Source organism: Astatotilapia calliptera, chromosome 11 (genome assembly GCF_964374335.1).
Source record: "Astatotilapia calliptera chromosome 11, fAstCal68.1, whole genome shotgun sequence".
In the NCBI taxonomy this organism is placed as follows: Eukaryota; Metazoa; Chordata; class Actinopteri; order Cichliformes; family Cichlidae; genus Astatotilapia; species Astatotilapia calliptera.
In genome coordinates, this window is record NC_137432.1 from 25664706 (window position 1) to 25684437 (window position 19732).

The following is a 19732-nucleotide window of genomic DNA, read 5'->3' on the forward strand; positions in this document are numbered from 1 at the left end:
TTCCATTACATCATGTTTCAACAAAGCGCATTGTTGCAGAAAGAGCAACATGAAAGCCTTTAATTTCATTCTGAGGCATCACGAAGTAATGAGTACAATAAATAAGAAATCGGAGACATGAACGTGAATGCTTTGAACCCTGTAAAAGTAGGAATAATGTATATTGAGACATCATTTTCCGTTCCTACTTCAAGCAGGCTTACTTTTATATCTTCCAAGAAGGCATGCTGCAGGAACAGCTTACGGAATAAAGTCTAAGCTGTCTTTCTAATTTGTTATTCCTGTCTGAGTTATACCACTCGTTATGTCGTCGGCATATTCCCTTTAACGTTTGTAGAACACTTCTATCCAAAGCTTTGGCGTACAGCGAATGCAAACATTATTCTGGTTTTATTCTCGCTGCCCACTGAGTCAGAGATGACACTGCAGCACATGGGAAAACGGTCACAGGTTGTGTTTGTGGGGAGTTGTCAGAGTCCCTGAAAGCACTTAGAGCCCTGAACTCATGACCCCCGAAGCCCGTACAAAGCAGCAACATCCTGCTTGTGTTAATAGTGTTACTAGTCTAGGCTAGTCTGTGCCCGTGACACAATCAGCTAAAAGATTTTAGAACTTCCTGAATTTAATGTTTTCATTTAGTCACGTTCCTTTATAACTGTCTGAAGTCTGAACTGGAACATTAGAATAGCTTTGATATCGGCACTGACTCGTGCATTTTTATTGACACGACAAATGGAAGCATTTCATTTAATACACAGCCCCAGTCTGAACTGTTAGCTGACTTTCATGCAGAAGCAATTGAATTTGTTGCCGTTGAAATACCTGCTTTAAAATACAGCACTAGTATTACTGAAGGGGAATATCAGGGGAGGAGAAAGTACAAGTTCAGAAAAAGAGTACTGACAAGTCACATGGGACCTCTTTACAACCCTGATTTAGACAGCACTGCTTATCCCTGGAGTTTTTTGTACAAAGACGCACAAACAGGGATGCTGTGTGTTTGATTGCAGAGCCCTAGTTTCAGTCATAGCCTCCTGAGCTAGTTTGCACTCTAACAAAGCCTTTGTCAATATTAAAATGAACTAAAGTGACTTATTTTTCTTGTGTATGTGTAATGCCAGAGGAAAAATGGACCCACATATAAGACTGATGCGCACTCAACCAGTGCCTGTGGCGTACAGAAGTGGAGAGGGGCAGCAGTCTGTGCCCGCGCTCATACACTGCTTCCAGGAAGACTTGTCATTCCGCTGTGTCGCTTTGTCACTCACTCAATCCGCCGCCTCCTCCTCCAGCACCACCTTCTCCTCCTCCACCACCTTCTCCTCCTCCTCATCTAATTTCCACCCTTCCTTCCTCCTCATTCATCATTATCCTCCTCTGCACGGCCTCCACCTGTTCTGCTCTGCACACACTGATCCATGCTCTTTAATAAAAGTGTGTGCGTGTGTGTGTGTTGCACTTTTTTTTTTTTAACCCCCTGCCTTGCCTTTTGATGGTGGTCTGTGGACAGACCCTGGCTATCGAAGGGCAACACAGGGGGGAGGGTGGTTGAGACGTTGTTGTGACGTAGCTGTGGGAATGGGGACAGCAGCAGCTCTGAGGGAGAGGAGGAAATGTCAAAGTAGAAGGATGCTCGTCGTGCACACACACGCGCGCACACACACACTTGACTGTACTGACACCTCAGCACTCTTACACACTTGACTGCATACATTTCAGACCAGCACCACTGACATCATCCAACCTTTTTCTTGCCATCTTGCTCTTTTTTTTTAAAAAACCAAACAAAAAAAACCAAAACTTTTTTTTGGCTGTCTTAATTTTTTTGTCTTCCTCTCCACTGGTCGAACCTTTTTCTTTTCTTTCTTTTTTTTTCTTTCTACCCTTTCTCAACCATATCCTTTTTCTTCCCTGTTTTTCTCCCTCCCTGCCTCCCTCCTACAGAGCCCCCAAAGAACCCATCCAATGCTGGCGTGGTGGCGGGAGCTGTGATTGGCTCCCTGCTGGCCCTCCTTTTGGTTGCCGCTCTCATCGCCGTGCTCGTCACCCGTAGGCGCAGGCAGCAGCAGGGTTACCGCGCCAATGGCGGCAGTGACATGAAGACGCGCATATTCGGGGGCGGCAAGAAAGCGAGCAAGAACGGCACAAATGGAGGTGCGGGAAACGGCGGCGGCAACAACAACGGCCCCATCTACGTTTACAGCGAGAGCTCCCCCATTCAGGCCCTTGGAGAGAAAAACAACCACCAGCTGATTACCATGGGAGGCCACCCTGAAGTGGTTAGCACCACACCCACTGCCCAAGACATCCTGCTAAGCAACGAGTTGGACGACGCGGAGAAGAGGAAGTTTGACGAGCTTGACGAAGCAGAGAACTATGATCACTACAATCCTGGTGGCCCCATCCATTTGCCTCGCTCAATTCGCGATCAGGAGATGATTGGAGAATACGATGATGACATGGAGTCCCAGCGTGATGGCTCGGTCATCTCACGGACTGCAGTTTACGTATAGAGGAGGAGGAATTGGAGGAAGGGGAGGAGGAGGAGGCAAAAAGGCGAGCTGGAGAATTCCTCCTGAGGATTTTGTGGCGGTGGGGTCTTGTCCCTGTTTGATGGTGAAAAGAAAATCATACCACTTTTATTTTTGAAAAACAAAAAAAATCCATTTTAACTATAGTCTATCATTAATCACAGTGGACAGAATGAAAAAGAGGGTGTGGTGGGATGTTGTAAAAGGATTGTTGTTGTTGTTATGTGGTCCCTAAGAACTAAAAATCAAACGGAGAAAAGAACAACATGCCTCCCACCGCTTCTGCTCGTGCTCTCGCTATCACTGGGACCTTGCCTATTGACTGACAGACAGGCTAAAGAGAAACAATGTAATGTGGGAGTAGGTTCATGGAAAAGTGATTACAAGCTTAGAGGAGGCATCTCACTTGCATATTCGCTGTTATCTTCACTAAAACAGTAGCCGTGGAATAAGTTGTCAAGCAGTTACCTGATGCCTGCAAATCTCTTTACTTCTGTGGGAAACTTTTTGTTTTGCCAACGTGTTGAGCTGTGACACCTGGTGGGAAGTGGAGGACAGCGGTATGAGTCAGTTTGAAAGTATAGACAGTAACCATCAGGTAATTTCGAGACAGTAAAAATGTATTTGCTTATGTCTGCTGGTGACTTCGCTCTGCTCTCTCTGCCTTCTTCTCAAAACAACTCTGCCAACTATCACAGGCAGTAGACACTCTCAATTTGAACTTAGCAAAAAATTTAAAGAACATGAGGTCTTTGTGTGGCGAGCAAATAGAAAAGCAGTTAGGTTTTAACAAAGTAAGTTTGCTGAGAGTTTGAACCAAGTTCCTAACAAGGTGTTCACGAGCAAACTTTTGCACTGTGCCTGGAGGTAAGAGACGGTAAACAAGAGATGAGGGAATGAGGTGTAGCTGATCTGACAGGGTCAAAGGATGGGGAGAGGGATTCAGGAGGCAGGAGGACTAGAAAGGAGCACGTCTCTTCTTTTCTCTTCCTCCTCATCCTCGTCTATTCAGAGCGCTCCTGACAGGAGGAGCTTGATTGGTAATGAGCCGTGAAGTCGCTCGCTTAGCCGGGACCAACAGATTGCCACCACTTATCGTTTATGACGTGGCGATTCCTCTCTCCCTCCCACCTCCATCTCTCCATCATGCTTCCGTCTCTCCTCCTCTCTTTCCGCATCCTTCTCTCCCTTTCTCTCCAGTGTTTATGGGGAGTTTATGATTTATCCAGGGCGGTGTTGAGGTCAGGGCTACCGAGAGCAAAGTAGTATTTTACCGCTCCTGATGTGTCAGACACCCCACTTACTCTACTCCAGCCCGGTGTGCCCTGACATGCCAGGAGTGACTAATCCACCTGGAGTGGCCATGTTCACTCCACTGCACAGACACCCCAGCTGCCTCTCCCGCTTTAGTAAATGGTGAGATGTAACAAGAGCCCCACCTCCAGAGTGCAATGGCATTAGGTTAGACAGATTTTCAATGAGATCATATATTTCTTTCCATTAGCCAGTGTTGTTAAATGTAGTGAATTGATCGGGAGACATAAAAGGTTGCATCCGCAGCAAAGCTATGGGAGTCATATTGACTAACAGGCAACATGTGGCGAAATGGCCCTTTTTATGATGCAGGTTCAGGGCCGATTGTCTCCTGACTGTTAATTTATCCTTTTAACGAGCCACCGGAGGCCCGCTCGGGCAAATATTACTCCATGGCTATTGTACACCGCTGTCTTTGAGGCTCGGTGTGTGTACATTTGCATGCGTCACCATATCTGCATAGCCACTGGGCGACTGTGATGGACAATCGTAGAGAGAACCGAAGCTCCTCTAATCATTGCGTTCCCTGCCCTTCCTAATCAGCTGTCCTTGGACCCACTGGGAATCCAATGAAAGGGGTCTTGATGACTGTACCTGACCTCCTGTAAAGGACCTTCTAAGAAATGGGTTGGCTTCTGCTGCAGGTCATAAGGGCAAATGCAGGGTGACCCATTCCTAAGGGCAAAGATGACTGTGCTTGCGTTTCTTATCGTGGCTGTTTTTTGTTTTTTTTTTAACCTTGAACTACAGATGTGAGAGATAAACACTCACCCAGTATCTGCACAGGGCGAGACAGACCTTGTTTGCCTTTGTGATGGCTGTTAACCTTCAGAGAGGTGGCGAGAGAGAGAGACAGATGACAAAAATAGAGACGGCGCTTCGTGTTTGAGCGCTGTCTAGCATATTGTAAGCCAGTGTGTTCAATAGGATTATCGTCTAATGGCCTTAGCTTATACTTAAATGCAACTCCTGCCAACCTGGGGTACAGTAAATTTGCCGAACGCAGCTGATTTCTCACACTCAATATGAAAATGTATTATTTTTACACTTGTATGTGTCACCAATACAAAGAAATATGAGTGCAACACTTAGTTTTTGGGTTTTTTTTGGAAGGGGGGGGGGGTCAAAAAAAGAATACTGACAAAGGGACAAAACTGTTGTATGTACATTTTGGTGTGAGCTATCTGTGTACTATATACGTAAGCATCTTTATTTTTCTTGTGAAAATGTGGATATTTATGAAAATGTAAATATCAGATCGATGGAGCCAGTGTTTCCGATGTTATGGAAGTAAAGAGGAAAGCGTTTGTGGGTCGGCTAAACCTCAGAAGGCATTCAGAATGTAATTTTTAACCTAACGCATACCTCAGTAGTTTGGGTGTTTATAACATACTGAACTGACTGAGTTTAATTTATCCAAGGGCCAATTTGATTTGGGGGGGGGGGATGCATATGCTTGAATTTGTTTTTTGTTTTTTTTTGTTTTTTTTATCCGAGGTAACTTTATCTGCATTTATAAGCACACATTTCTTGGAAGACAATTGGCTTCACCTTCTCCTTGACAGAAACTCTGCACAATGCAAAAACGTACACACAATACTCAATTCATCAGATAGACCGTAACGACGCAAGCAACGGTCTGTTGAGTCAGCGCTCGGTGTGTGTGCGTGCAAATCTGTGTGCCAGTGTGTTCGGCGGCTTTAGGACATCTCTCGCTGCCATTGGACTGTAACTTGAGTAGCCACCCTTTGTCACCATGGAAAACTGGCAAACCGAAGAAATTATTGTGCATTTCGAGAAGACTCACTCACTCGGCGCACACACACATACTGTACGTATACATTCGCAGAGTGCTGAGATGCATTCGCCCACACACAAACACCCCTCAGTCAGTCTCATTATGCTCACTCCCACAGCCAAACTGTGCAGAAGACACCTTCTACCTGACAACTCTGCCATCTCCTGACACAAGCCCACACAAATGTGTTCGCGTAGCTGCACACACACACACGAACACACTTCGTCTTACTCTGCCTCTTCCACAGCGGCTCTGTCAGGACACATACAGAGTTCTGTTAGTGTGGAAAGAGCTGTACCGTGATGTGTCCCCCTGCTCCAGTGCTTTCTGCCCCCCAAAGTGTCCAGCCTGTTCCCGAATCAGTGACTGTGTAGAACATAAACAACTACACATTCGGGGGAGACGCACACCTTTCACCCAGTATCACAGACACAGGCTTTTTAGGAAAGCGATTGTCCGTTCTGGTCTTGTTCTGCAGAGGGAAATATCGCTTTCATAAAAATGCCACCGCGCTGACCTCCTCCCCCTCCCAGAGCCTTTTGAATGCTTTTAGAAGAGTCGCATTTTTTTATTTTTTTTTTTAACTTGACTCCAAAATGTTGTCTTTTACTTCAGCCACCTCTGCTACTGCGACCGCCTCCACAGACACACACACGAGCACATCCCATTGCCACCCACCTCGGTGCCCAAGTAAGGCTTGTCAGACAAAATGCTTTTAAGAGAAATCTGCAAACCTGGTCCAGGTCTTGCACAAGGTTAGATAGTCAGAATATCCAATATTTTCTTTTTCCTTTTTTTTTCTTTTTCCTGAGAGCAACGTGCTCTTATCGTTTCTTTGGCTCCAAACATCTGATGAGTAATCAAAGCCTTAACATCTCCCATCTCACATGCATTAAGTAAAAAATGAAGAAAAAAAGAAAAAAAAAGAGAAGCTTCCGGTGTACATAGTATAAATATATAAATATGTAGCAGAAAAAAGAATTACTAATTTATGGTGTCACGTTTGTGTATTACTCAGTGACAGCACGCATGAAGGATTTATTTTCTCCTGTTTACCGCTTCTCCTCTCTTCTGTTATTTTTGCAGTGCTTTATAATTTATGTTTTATGAGTGCTTTATTCTTGACTGCTGCGCTGTGATTGCTGCCAAAACTGGCAAATGTGCTTCTTCTATACAAGTGAAACTGTATACAAACACACAACAAAACAGTCTTACCCAAAATGTGCTTTTTATTATTGACTGCTTTGTGTAAAGTTGTTTTTTTTTCTTTTCTTTTTTGTATTTTTTTTTTTATTTGAGTTTTATTTTGGTCTTAAAAAGAAGTAAAAATACAGATTAGAGTTGGTATTGCCATTTTTGTCATGTCTTTTTGATTATTTTTCCGTATTCAGTTACTATTAAAGATTTCTTGATTTTTGAAATGTTCCGGTGTTGCTGTGTGTGGTATGTGTCTCCTCTTTCTTACCTTCATGTCTCTTTGACACTTGAGGTTAGCTGGATGACTGAGCACCCAGATTGAATAGAAACGCCAGTCATTGATTCACACTGATTAAATTTATAGATTAATTGATCAGGATATGAAGTAGCTTCTCGGTCTCTTGTCACCCATCCTTCAGATCTCAGACACACCCCTGCTTTTTCTCCCCTTCCCCACACTCTCATTTCCTGGTCTGGCTGCTTGTCTCATTTCACTTTTGATAAATCTGTGAGTGTGTGTCAACAGAAGTGTGATAACAGGCTTATGGGAAAATGAGCGCAGGAACAGGAGATGCCATTTCGTGGTTTATAATTGTCCTGAGCTCCACCTCCTCCCGTTCTGTTTTGTATATGTGACTTGGCTGGCAGAAGTAAACTTGCTGCCTTAGTAATGGCTAGGTAGCAGATGCTGTAGTTGTTTAAAGGGCACATTTTTCTATTAGGTGTTTCACCGGTGCCTGGAGATAATGAAAGCACTGATGCATTCCTATTTCAGAGTGCAGGAATACTATTATATTCAGCAGAGTTTCAACAGTTCTCATGTAAAAGCTGTACAAGCGTAGAGAAAAGGGTAGAGAGCAGGAATGTGGGCATGTAGCTTCAGTGGTTTTCCTGGAGGGAGGCAGCTTGTGTTTTCAGTTGGGGAATGTGCAGGCCAAGCTGAAACTGGGTGAATGGAGCGCCTCTCAAAGGCTGCATTGTTTGAGCTCTGCCTAAACCAAACAGGTTTGGTCAAATTTCAACAAGAGGGCATGCAGAAGTTTAACTGTGTGTAGGTTTATGCTTAAATATGCTGTGTGCGTGTGTTGATGCATGCATATGCACCTGCCTCATTTAGTTTGGACATTAAAAAGTGCTGCTGTTTCCCCACAAAACAAAAACTGACACAAGCAAATTCTGCTCTTTAACGTGCCTGTGATGGTGACAGTTGGTATATGGCAGTGATGGCAGCGAGTTCTCGGTGTTTGCCTGGTGCTTTGATGCCGTCATGTATCTGTGTGTCATCCTGGCTCCTTGTCACAGTTCATTTTTGTTGCAGGCTTCTTCTGTCAATGCACAGCTATTTACTGTGAGTCCAGCCCACCATCTGGCCTCTCTAATTGCTTTGGATTTGAGGCTGGCAAGATAGAGAGCACTTACACAGACAGACTCGCTCACTATCTCTCTCACGCACACACACATACACACTTACACACACTTACACACTTTGACTCCTTTGGTTTTCTAGCTGAATGTAAAACACTACGCAGCAGCAAGGCTTTTAAGGCACAGCTAGCAATAAAAGCCTGTGTGGTGCATGCGTTTTTGTCTCGCTGTTACACATGAAGGAAAAAAAAAGTATGCCCATCATGTGACTGAAGTGACCCCGTAACGCAGAACCTGGCCTATTAGCGCTCAGAGCAAATAACCTGGATCAGGAGTCAAAGTGACAGCTCTACGCCAGGCACTACCACTGCGTTCAACCTTAGCTTTCAACGATGAGACATGGTGCGGTGCCCCCCGGGCAACTCGGCTGGCTGGTAGTGGCACTGTTCCCAACAAGTTGATTGTGGGTGTGCGTATTAAAAAGTGTGTTCTTTGGTCATCCAGCGTGCTAAACAAGTCTGTTCTGGTGGTTAGGCGCCCACTGAGTGCTATGCTGGTTTCAGACAGATTGGGTTTCCACAGGATGTTTGTGTGTGTGAAAGTGTTTAAGTGTTATCAGATTTTTTTTCTTCTTCTTTTTTTGGTGTGTACTGTTTGACACATGAATGTTTGTGCATGGCTGTATATTTAACTTCCAGCTCTGGCAGCCACAGCTCTGATTAAACACTCCGATCGTGTGTGTGTGTGTGTGTGTGTGTGTGTGTGTGTGTGTGTGTGTGTATAAGCAAACAGACCAACTTTGGTCTCTCTCTCTCTGTGCTGATAACGGCTAATACAATGCTCATCACTTAGCCTCTCACCCTCAAGCTCCAGACTTGACTAATAAATCCCAGAGTGAGTGATGAATGGCCAAGCCTGCTACATCGATGTATGAGTGATGGATGTGGTGACCTGGGCCTTCACAGGAATTAAAGCAAGTCTGCCTCTAACCTCAATTATGAAAGTAGGTCTGTGTTTCTATGAGCTTTAAAGTGACTGTTTTTTATCTTTGTTGCCTGTGGTGAATCAGTAGACCTCCAGCTGTGTGTGTGTGTGTGTGTGTGTGTGTGTGTGTGTGTGTGTGTGTGTGTGTGTGTGTGTGTGTGTTTATAGTTAGTCGAGGGTTTCTAGCAAACACTAGATCTTTAACTGGCTTATTTCGTAGCTGAGAGTGATTTTTCTAAATATTTGGGTTCTGCATTCTGGTTTTGACTCCTATCTGTTACTCCTCACTGACCCTCCAGTTTTAGGACAATTATCCAAAATATGAATCTAATTAATGAGTTTGTATGTTGAAATCGTGGAATGTACTTCAGTGGCCAAGTCAGTCATCTGAACCCAAAGCATCTATTTCCAAAGCATGCGTTTCTTTGCTGAAGACCAGATTGTTGGAGGGAAACCCCCTGAGGAAAGCAAGACATGAAGATGGCAGCAGTACAACTCTGGCAGAGATGACAAGTGCGATAATGTCTCTGGGTTTGGATTACTTTTTCTGAAGTTTGTTAATTTGTCCACATGCTTTCTTTCCCTCTGTGTTTCTACTGAACAATAAGAGCACAGAGTCTACAGTTATGTGTTCTCTGCAAAGCAGCGCTTTGAGCTTAAAGTTAATGAGTACAGTAGAGCTCTAATGATTTTTTGATTGACAGAGAATTATCAATTATTTATCAAGCAAACACTGCAGCTTTGTGGGGATTTGCTGCTTATCTTTGTCTGATGTAAAAGCACGTTTAATATGTTTTGGGTTTCTGACAAAACGCGAAAGTCAAAGACTTCACCTCAGGCTATATTGTGATTGGCTTCTTATGCTTCCACACCAGTAATAGCTGTGACAGGATGGATTATGCTTTCAGGTCGTCTCTCTGTCTGTACATCCATCTATTGTTGTAAACATGATATCTCTCAAACAGCTCAGGGGAATTTTGTTCTTTTACAAATTTGCCACAAACATTTACTCGGATGCAAAAATGAACTGATGAAAGTTTAGTGGTCAAAGGTCAGCATGGCCTTACAAAACAAATTTTCTAAATGAAGATATTTGCATGCTAATTGTGACAAGTTTTCAAAGAATTTAATAGGATGAAGTGATGATATTTTGTCTCCAAAGGTCAGCTTCCATGTTTTTCTCGCCATTATTCAGCGGCATAACTGAGGAAGAGAAGCAGAGGCTGTGGTCTCATTTGACCAGGTACTGAATTCATAATGCTAATCTTCAGTGCCCACCTGCTGAATAAAATCTTTAATAGATGTGAGAAAAGCAAGTCAAGACCAACATGCGTGTTAAATCCAGCTTCACTGGAGATGTGGAAACCAATGGTGGCTGATTCTCTGCTTCTCAGTTCCCACTATTTTATAGATTTGGTACAAGTCATTCATCCATTATATCTTCTAACAGCCAACACAGTGGTTAGCACTGTCGCCTCATAGCAAGAAGGTTCTAGGTTCGAATCCCTCCAGCTGGCAGGGGCCTTCTCCAGGTACTCCAGCTTCCTCCTACAGAATCAGAATCAGAATACTTTATTGATCCCTGGGGGAAATTACAGTCCTGCATACTACAAGTAGTGATTGAAAATGGTAAAATCAGTAGGTTTTAGCTCTGTGATAACCTGGCAAATTGTCCAAGTTTCACTCTATCTCCTCCATAACATCTGGGATCGATTCCAGCTAAGCCCACAACCCTGAACGGGAGAAGCGGTTAAGAAGATGGATGGAAATAATCACTGGCAGGAGCCTTGATAAGAAGCTGCTGCTGCTGCTGCTGATATTACCATTATTTAGCATTCTTTAGTATTTATTTAATCATTTGCACTAGATTGGTTTAGCTAGTGACTATAGAATAATATAATTCTTTTTAATTAGTGCAAAGTGCAGTCAAGTTTGATTGGAAATTTGCATTTCCTGTCTATCACCCAACAGCCACCATAGTGGTTACGACTGTTACCTCACAGAAAGAAGGGTCCTGGTTCGAGCCCCTGGCTCAGGCCGTTCTGTGTTGAGTTTGCATGTTTTTCCTCTGCCTTTCATGTGGCTGATCTGGCTTCCTCCCACAGAACAAAAACATGCACATTAGGTTAACTGGTGAGTCTAAATCATCCCTGGACGTGAGGTAGATAAAGTGCTTACAGCATGAGAATAAAGTGTGGTCAAATGTGGCTTGTAGTCTCAAATGCCAGTCCATTTCTATTTCCAAATTTAATGAGAACCTTTTCAGTCGCTGGTAGGACATGTAATTCAAAACCAAATGTGAACCTCATGCTGGCACAGAAAAGTCAGAAGGTTCACCAAAGTCAGCGGGATCTTCTTTTTTTCTCCTTTGGGGACCATGAATATCTGCAAAATGTCAAGGCAGTCAAACTAATCTTTGAGATATTTCAGTCCTGACATCACAATCTCCAGATACGATGTGAAATTATTGATTCAGTGCTTAAACTCTTAGAGTGAGTGTACAAAGTCATATACAGTCTATCGTGGTAATACTTGTTGAATTCCAGTATTTCACACACACCCACAGATTACTGATACTGGCTGCTCTCACGCTCCCTTGTTTTATCACAATGAAATTTGAATCAATATTTTTTAAAACAATCTCTCAAGTGGAGTTCTTAATTTCACACTGTGTGAGTCCATTTGTGACAAATTCGGGGCTTGTTCATAATTTAGGAGTCGCTATGTGGAGAGACTAATTTGTTTGCCCGACCTGTAGTTTGTGAACGCTAAACTGGCTTTAGGTACTTTTCAGTGGTACAGGTTCTGGTGTCTTTGGTAGCAATGTTTGCTATGTGGGAAGGATTGGAATCTAATCTCGTTGGCATCTTACTTTAGTTGAGTTTGTTTTGGATCAGGCAGCGAGCACTTATTCACTATTCACACCAGAAACAGCTGTTTATTTGATACTTAAAAAGTCAAGAAAATTGCAGTTTGAAGTAAAAATGCGTTTTCCATCAACTTAAATAAAAATGTCTCAAGGTATAACCTTCATTGCTGTAGTAATGAATGTTTCAAGCCAGAAGGGGTGCTTTAAAAGCACCTGAATGGCAAATGTAGTATTTCCTCTAAAAGAATATTATCATGTCACGCAAGGTGAAAGCAGAGCGCACAGGGAGCCACGTTTGTAAATAACAGGAAATTGGAAATCATATCGTTCCTCTTCCACAAGCGGTAAATGATAACATCCGATCTTCTGGCTCCTGGTCATGCAGTTGTGTTCACATGTGTGTCTACTGTATGCATACGTACAGACACACACTTATAAAAATCCAGGCAGACAGACGGGGGGAGATGAATGCTCCTGTTTCCCTCGTAGGCCCCTGGCGTTTACGCTTTCTGTCCCGTGCTGACGCAGCTGGAGGTAACTGGGCAGTTGCGCTGCATTGCTGGGCACACGATTCTCCCTAAGGGTGGAGCATGCACGCGCAAACGCTGGGAGGGCAGAGAAGGGCAAGGAGAGGGGGAGTGAGATGTGGCAGTATGGATAGAGAGCAAAACGAGCATGATGTTGTGAGGAGAGCAAATAGGAGGTGGAGGAGTGAGATCTGAAGCCCTGTGCACTGCCAGAAGCTCCAAAGAGCTAGCAGGTATATAAATTTAACAGTGACTAATGCAAGATTGAGTAAAGCGGGAGAAGAGAAGAAAGGAGGATGGAGTCAGAGGATCGAGAGAGCAAGAGGGCAAAAGGCAGAACAGAGAGGGAGGAGTAGCTTGATTAAAGATGTAGTGGAGATGGCCAAGTGAAGGGTGGAGGCTGATCAGGGCTAAGTTGTTGCAGCTGTGTTGATTTAACTTCTCACTGTTCAGATTGTGTGTGCTGGGGTGTGGATGCATCTATCTGAGGACGCAATGAAGAGAGGGAGAGAGACATGGAATACGAAGCTTAGACGTTCAGAGAGCGCCGCTGACCTCAAAACACCTGCACAAACAGCCACCACCACAGACAAAAGCTCCGGCGTGTGTTGTGCATGCATGTTCACGAGTTAAATAAGCCCCAAAAGGTCTTCATGCTGTGACTTACCTGGAACAAATCCTGTTCTAGAAAATAAAAACACAGAACATTATGTGAATGCGGTATGACCACCAGGGAGCGTAGCTTTGAGCGAAGTGAGTGTGCACGTGTCGGTGTGTGTGTGCATGACTATGCGGGGATGAATAAGAGCGATTTATATCAGGGAAAGAATGGTTTGTTGCTGCTCCTAAGAATAGATTCTGTGACGGAAATGATTTTGATGCTGTATGCAAGTGTGTGTGTGTGTGTGTGTGTGTGTGTGTGTGTGTGTGTGTGTGTGTGTGTGTGTGTTTGCTTGCTTGCCCTGGAGTGTTTTGCAGATCAAATGCACTTTCTGTTTAATTCACCGTCTCAACAGGCAGCTCCTACAAAGTACATGCACGCACTGGCACATGCACGTCTTTGCACACTCTAATACAAACATACAGAATGCAAGATGAGAATGGAGATAAAAAATGAAGTAAGTCTGTAAATATTTGGTCTTGGGGACATGAGATATTCTTCTGGGACAACCAAGTCCACAGTAAATGCCGTGTGTTTGCTTTCTTGTTCACTTATATGTGTAACTGCTGTGCAGATGTGGGTCTGCCTGGTGGTGAAGAACATGCATGAAAATATATGTAGGGGTTTTTTTTCAGCGTGGGTGTGTACTGTAAATGTTTTTTTCAGGGCTGACAGGCGATGAATGTTCATGCTGTGTCCCCTTGAAGTGTTTCATAGTCAGAATAATCGCCATTGAGTGTTTTTTGGGAGAAATGGTTGTTGTGAAAATCCCTACTATGCTTTTTTTTTTCCGTTGGCTTTGTGGGTTGTATGCTGTGTATATACAGGTCTGTTCATACATACAGTATTGTGAAGTGATAGAGTGGACTAGACTGTGAGCCTTCATCAGCAGTCCAGAGTGATGTTATCTGCGCTGGCTAGTTCCCCTGTAGGGTTCAAGTCTTTTCTGCTTTCTTTGTGAAATACATACCAAAGACAGCGCTGTCAGACCTTAACAAAACTAAGCGTGTGCTCGTGTGTGCTCATGTGCATGTGTCGGCTCCTCTTTTATAACTACAGATTGACACCTCATTCATGTGTCTGTCATCTTATCGAGACATCTCCTTTTCCTGTAATCACTTCTTCTGCCTCATCCTCTTCTCCTGCACTCCTATCTCCTCATCGTCTGCTGTGGACTAAACGTACCTCGCTTTTAGTCCACACCAGACGGTGTGTGTGTGTGTGTGTGTGTGTGTGTGTGTGTGTGTGTGTGTGTGTGTGTGTGTGTGTGTGTGTGTGTGTGTGTGTGTGTGTACGCGCTCTCGAGCTCTCTCACAACGCCGTCCAACTCGTACTGGGGTGTAAAACTCCACTTCCCCTTTTCTCATTTCCAACACATCTCCCATCACTTGCGGTTGAGCTGAGAGTTGGCATTATAAAAAGAAAAGGCCTTTTCACTTGTGAGTGTGGGGATGTGGGTGTGTGTGTGAGCCAGTATGACGATCTCTGACCACACTACAGCACCTGCTAGGGGTTCTCCTGTATATCTTTGGCCCCTTGTTAACTTGTCCTCTACTCTAGAGTCCTCAGTGATTTCAACTACATGGCTTGTCACTCAACCCCACAGCCAAGGCATCATGGGTAACAGCTCTGACTCACTGCTAAAGTACACTTTAATGTCTAATGCGAGCAAGCGAGAGGGAGAAAGCATCGGAGTTTGGAAAATAGCTCAGCATTGCCATGCGAAGCACAGCGCCGCTGCGCCCTCCGTTGTCCGTTTAACTGTCAGCTTAGGGCAGTGATGGAATAAAATGGTCCTGAATGGACAAAGGGTCTTATCTCCGAAGGAAATTAAATGTTATTCAAATTTGGCGTTTGGCATCTCGGGGGCTGTACGTGAAATGTTTATAAACACAAGTCGATTATCGCTCACATAAACATGGATATGATCTTTGCCACCTTGACAGTAATAACAGGTTCATCGCAGCCTCACACCTCTGATTTAACCCAAGCGGCAAATGGAAACAACCGCTGAGAATTATGGTCTGTTCACTGTGTCTAAGAGCTGGAACTCCTTTTGTTGTGAGGTAACAACAGGGTATAAATGGCAAAAAAAAAAGACGGCACAGAGCACTCAGAGTGTGCAAGAATGCAAGGCTCACATTTTTGATTAATTTATGTTCCAGTACATTTCAGTTTTCCTAAGTCATTACCCTCCCAAATGACAACCATTCCCAGTGGATTCAGGCAAACTCTTATAAACAAGTGCTTGCTGTGGTCCAATCTCCGTGCTTCTGGTCTGCTTATCGTCTTGTGTTAGCACTTGGGTTTACACTCTTTTCTGGAGACTGTGTATCATCCTATAGTTTCCATTTCCCAGTTATTTATCTGTATATTACACACACACTCTCCAGGTACTGCTCGCAGGTCGTTTATCCTCCATAGGTCCCCTGATATATGGAGCTGTTGCATTATAGTATCATGACACACTCCTGCCTGCAGAGCAAACACAGTTGCGTACGCTGTCAAGCACCTGGTTTGTCATGGTGTGTGTCTGGCACAGTTAAAGGGTAAGTGTAGGTGTGTGTCTGTGTGTTAACTTAAGTTTTTTTCTTCTTCTAGTGATTTGTCCTATTTTAAGGCCCCTTACTTTGCTGTCTCTCTGTTAATACTACTTTTACTCAAGTGCTTCAGGGTTTTCTTCTCCCAATTGCTATTCATTAGGGTTGATGGGTGGCAAAGGTAGTAAGGCTGCAGCAGCACAAATATGGCTTCTAGAAGGTTTTCTGTGGCATATTTACTGCAGTATTTGCGGTCTTATTCATATAACCACAACCACTTTTTTTTTTTTTATCTTTTCTGTTTTATCTGTAGATTGTTTCTTGCTGGTCTGTGAGGTGTAAGAAATTTGCGTTTTGCAAAACACCAAGACATTATTGTCATTTGCTTCGTTTAGCAACAAGCAGTGCAAGCAGAAAGAACTTAAAATAAAACAAAAACTAAACTTCGAAGCTGGGCCAAGAAAATACTTTTGCAAATGCAGTCATCTGAGCGCTCCGTATGATACGTAATGATTTCTTATTTCGAAGAAACATCTTTTGGTGTCTCATGTGTTGCTTTCCTTTCCGTGCAGACTCCGAAAGTCTTTGTTGATCATAAGCAGCGGAAATTTGACTCAAACAGTAGTGTGAAAATGGTAAATATTGCTATAGAAGATGAATTTGATGTTTAGTGGTGCGAGTTGGCGTACATGTGGATAATAGTTGCATATGCATGAGCCTATATTCGCTGTGTGTTGGTGGTATCCCTCTGTGTATGTGTGAGCCCCCCCTCTCAGTGAGTAGGCAGCGTATTACTTGTTTTGGTGCAATGAGCCAGGCCTTGTATTAGGCAGGTTGAGCTGCAGGGGAAATTTTGTAACACTTGACCTGTTTCACTGACTCATTTGTGTGGATGAAGAAAAGGAGGGAAAGAAAAGGAAGGAGAGAGCAAGCGAAGGGATTGGATGGCAGCACAAGTGGTTCGGGGTGATTGGAAGCATGAGTGACAATGGTCAAGAAAAGGAGGGGGAACAGCAGCTGGGGCTAGCTGAGCGGGGAGAGTGACATGAGATGACGGTGCCTTCACATTCCTGCTTTCTTACTTTCCCCGTCTCTGCGGCTCTCACCCATCTTTCATTCAGCAGCCTCTCTGGCAGGCCCGGCCGAGTTGCCCCTCTTCTTATTACTCAGCCCTTCAACCTTAAAGGTCAAAAGCAAAGACTTTGCGCTTTAAAAGTAAAGAATATCACATTTCTCTGTAACTACCTGGTGCTGTGCACGTGACTATGCATATGTGACATTCCTCCTTTTTCCCGTCTGTCCCGGTGAATGTGGTTGGTTGTTTGTTTGTTTTTTTTAAATACTCAATGCCAGCTCACTGCATACATATTAATAGTCTAGTTTTTCATTTGAGGAGCTCAGCTGGTGGTCTCCTGCCTTGAAGGAAGACTTTAAGCTGTATAACTGCTTCACTGGCTACTTATTCTCACAGTGTCCTCTCCTTCCTTCTGTCCTCAAATTCTCTCTGTGTGTGTTTATTTTCCTTTGCCTTTGGCTGTAATGAGTATAAAGTAGGTAAGAATGATGAATGATGTATTAGAAATTGTTGAGGGGTCAACTGATCATTTTCAAGTGTCTTTTCATTTTTTGCTTACCCTTTCTGATATCCAGCCATGCAGATAGCTTTTTATTCGAGCATGTTTTTAAGTGTAACCTGTTAAATATGCAGTACCTATAAAAACTGTTTATAGCTGTGTATTTCCCAGAGCACCAGGGCGATGAATCTTCAAAGATAGCTGAGTATCTGAATGCAATTTTCATGTACAATTCACACCTAAAATGAACAAACTGGATATCTCAGCATCTGTCAGCGCAAGAAGGAAATGCATGGAGACCGCCATGTGATTTTTTTTATTTTATTTTATTTATTTATTTATTTTCCAAAAAAAGAAGAAAAAATGTCAGACCCCATCTGGAGATGATGATCAGAATCAGCTGGGTGTGAAAGGCAAGCTGTGTCCAAAGTCCACCTCCTCCCAGTAATTTAGTCCTGCAGGCAAAGAGTTTACAGATTTCATTTGAATTGTACAGACACCTCGTTCAGCTCTCTCCTCTCTGTTTTGTCCTATCAAAGGAACCCACTTTGGTGCGTATGACAAAATTTTTTCCTTCCCTCCCCTTTTCATAACAAGATCCACCTGTTTAGATCTCAAAAGAACTAACTGGCCAAAGTCTCCAATCAAGCCCTAGATTTTTAGACATGTAGGAGTAAAGTTATCTCTCAGACTAATTACAATATACTCAAATGCTATTATGGATTTTTTTTTTTTCTTTTCCGTTTTTTGTCCAGTGATGCCAAACTCATGTCGTCTAGCCCTGCTTTAAACACATTTCAGCTCTAGCTATAACATCTTTCCTGACAAGAGTTTATTGAGGAAATAATTATGCTTCCCTCGACCTGGGACTTGCCAAGTTTGTCAGCAAGTACACCAAACAGTTTCATAATTTGCATACTGAGATTGATGGTGTGCATGTGGGCTGCATGGGCAAAGCGAAACTGCTTATAAATACAAAGCATTAAAACAAATGTAATGAACTGCATGTAATTATATAGAAACTCTAATGTTAATATCTGGTGTAGATGTTGATGGCCAAAGAAACCCAAGAGGGTTATTGCCAGAGGTGTGGACTCGAGTCACATGACTTGGACTCGAGTCAGACTCGAGTCATTAATTTTATGACTTTAGACTTGACTTGAAAAAATGTTCTAAGACTTGTGACTTGACTTGGACTTTTACACCAATGACTTGGGACTTGAATTGGACTTGAACCGGTTTACTTGAAAAGACTTGATATTTTACCCAAAATATAAAATTTAACATGCATATTATATAGAGATTGAAAATGTGACGTCATTCACGGGTAGAACCGCAAAGGATTCTGGGAACTCGTGGCAAGCGGTAGTAGCGCACGCAGGCTTTCAATTGAAATCAGTCACACAGCGATAAAAAGAAACACAAAAATGTCAAGAAGCTGTTGTATTATTAACTGCAATAGCCGGTCGCATGACAGCCACGGGAAGCCGACGGGTAAAGAGATCGGTTGTTATCGGATTACGTCGTTGAAGAGAAATTGTTCGAGCCATGTTTCCGAAGTAACAAAGACGCGACGGATGGCCTGGATTGCAGCCATTCAAAGATCAAATATAACGTCCCAGAACACTCCAGCTCACAGGTTAGTCTGTTCCAAGCACTTACACGAAAGTCAGTGTTTTTTAGTAGTTAATACGTCATTTTTCTTAACGTAATTGGTGATATAGGTTACAAGCAAGTCTGGCGCTGAACAGAAATTGTCGCGCTATGCTCCTTTATTTATTGTGCATAAATAGTGAATTGTCCTGACACAATATTGTGTTTCGCTTCTGTTATTATGGTACATTAACAAAAACATATACTTTTATTCACAGGATAAAACAGTTGTTTTGTATCACTAATTGCCCAGTACGATTACAGCATACAATATTGTTGTCACTGCTACATTTCTGTAACGCTACCAGAAATTATTTCCACTACTAATTAATTACCGTTGAGCTCAAAGGTCCTATTAATAAACGGTTAACGAATGTGTATTTATGACGACGATTTGTGAGACTGGTAAACTTATGATACGTACGATGGTCTTTACTTTCTACACGGTGCATTTCAAGGTCCTGTACCCATCCGTCGGTAAACTGTACCTGGGCTTGTTGCAGTGACCTGAAGTTACTAAACTTCATGAGTGTGTGCACTCACTCCAAGAAGCGTATAATTATAAATATGCATATAAATATGCTAAGATGAGATAGCTGACTTCATCTAACTAGCAAATGTTGTCCAGGCTACGTTGGTGATACAGTTTTCTTTAATGTGTATGATATTTTTGTCATGCGATTTTAAAGCCAGTCCTACAACCGCATCCAAGAATAACA

At 43.1% G+C, this 19732-nt stretch overlaps 1 protein-coding gene across 2 annotated transcripts in view; it reads left to right on the forward strand.

Annotated features, from left to right (window-relative positions):
- LOC113032396 (nectin-2) overlaps window positions 1-19732 on the forward strand; it is an 87970-nt gene that overhangs the window by 44811 nt on the left and 23427 nt on the right. The window contains exon 7 of one of the 2 annotated variants that reach the window (XM_026185306.2): window positions 1945-3969. The exons of the other annotated variant lie outside the window; for it this stretch is intronic. Coding sequence (XP_026041091.2) covers window positions 1945-2513 — 569 coding nt within the window. The 3' untranslated portion in view covers window positions 2514-3969. Of the gene's footprint in view, window positions 1-1944; window positions 3970-19732 lie in introns of those variants that run through there. 2 annotated transcript variants of the gene reach the window in all.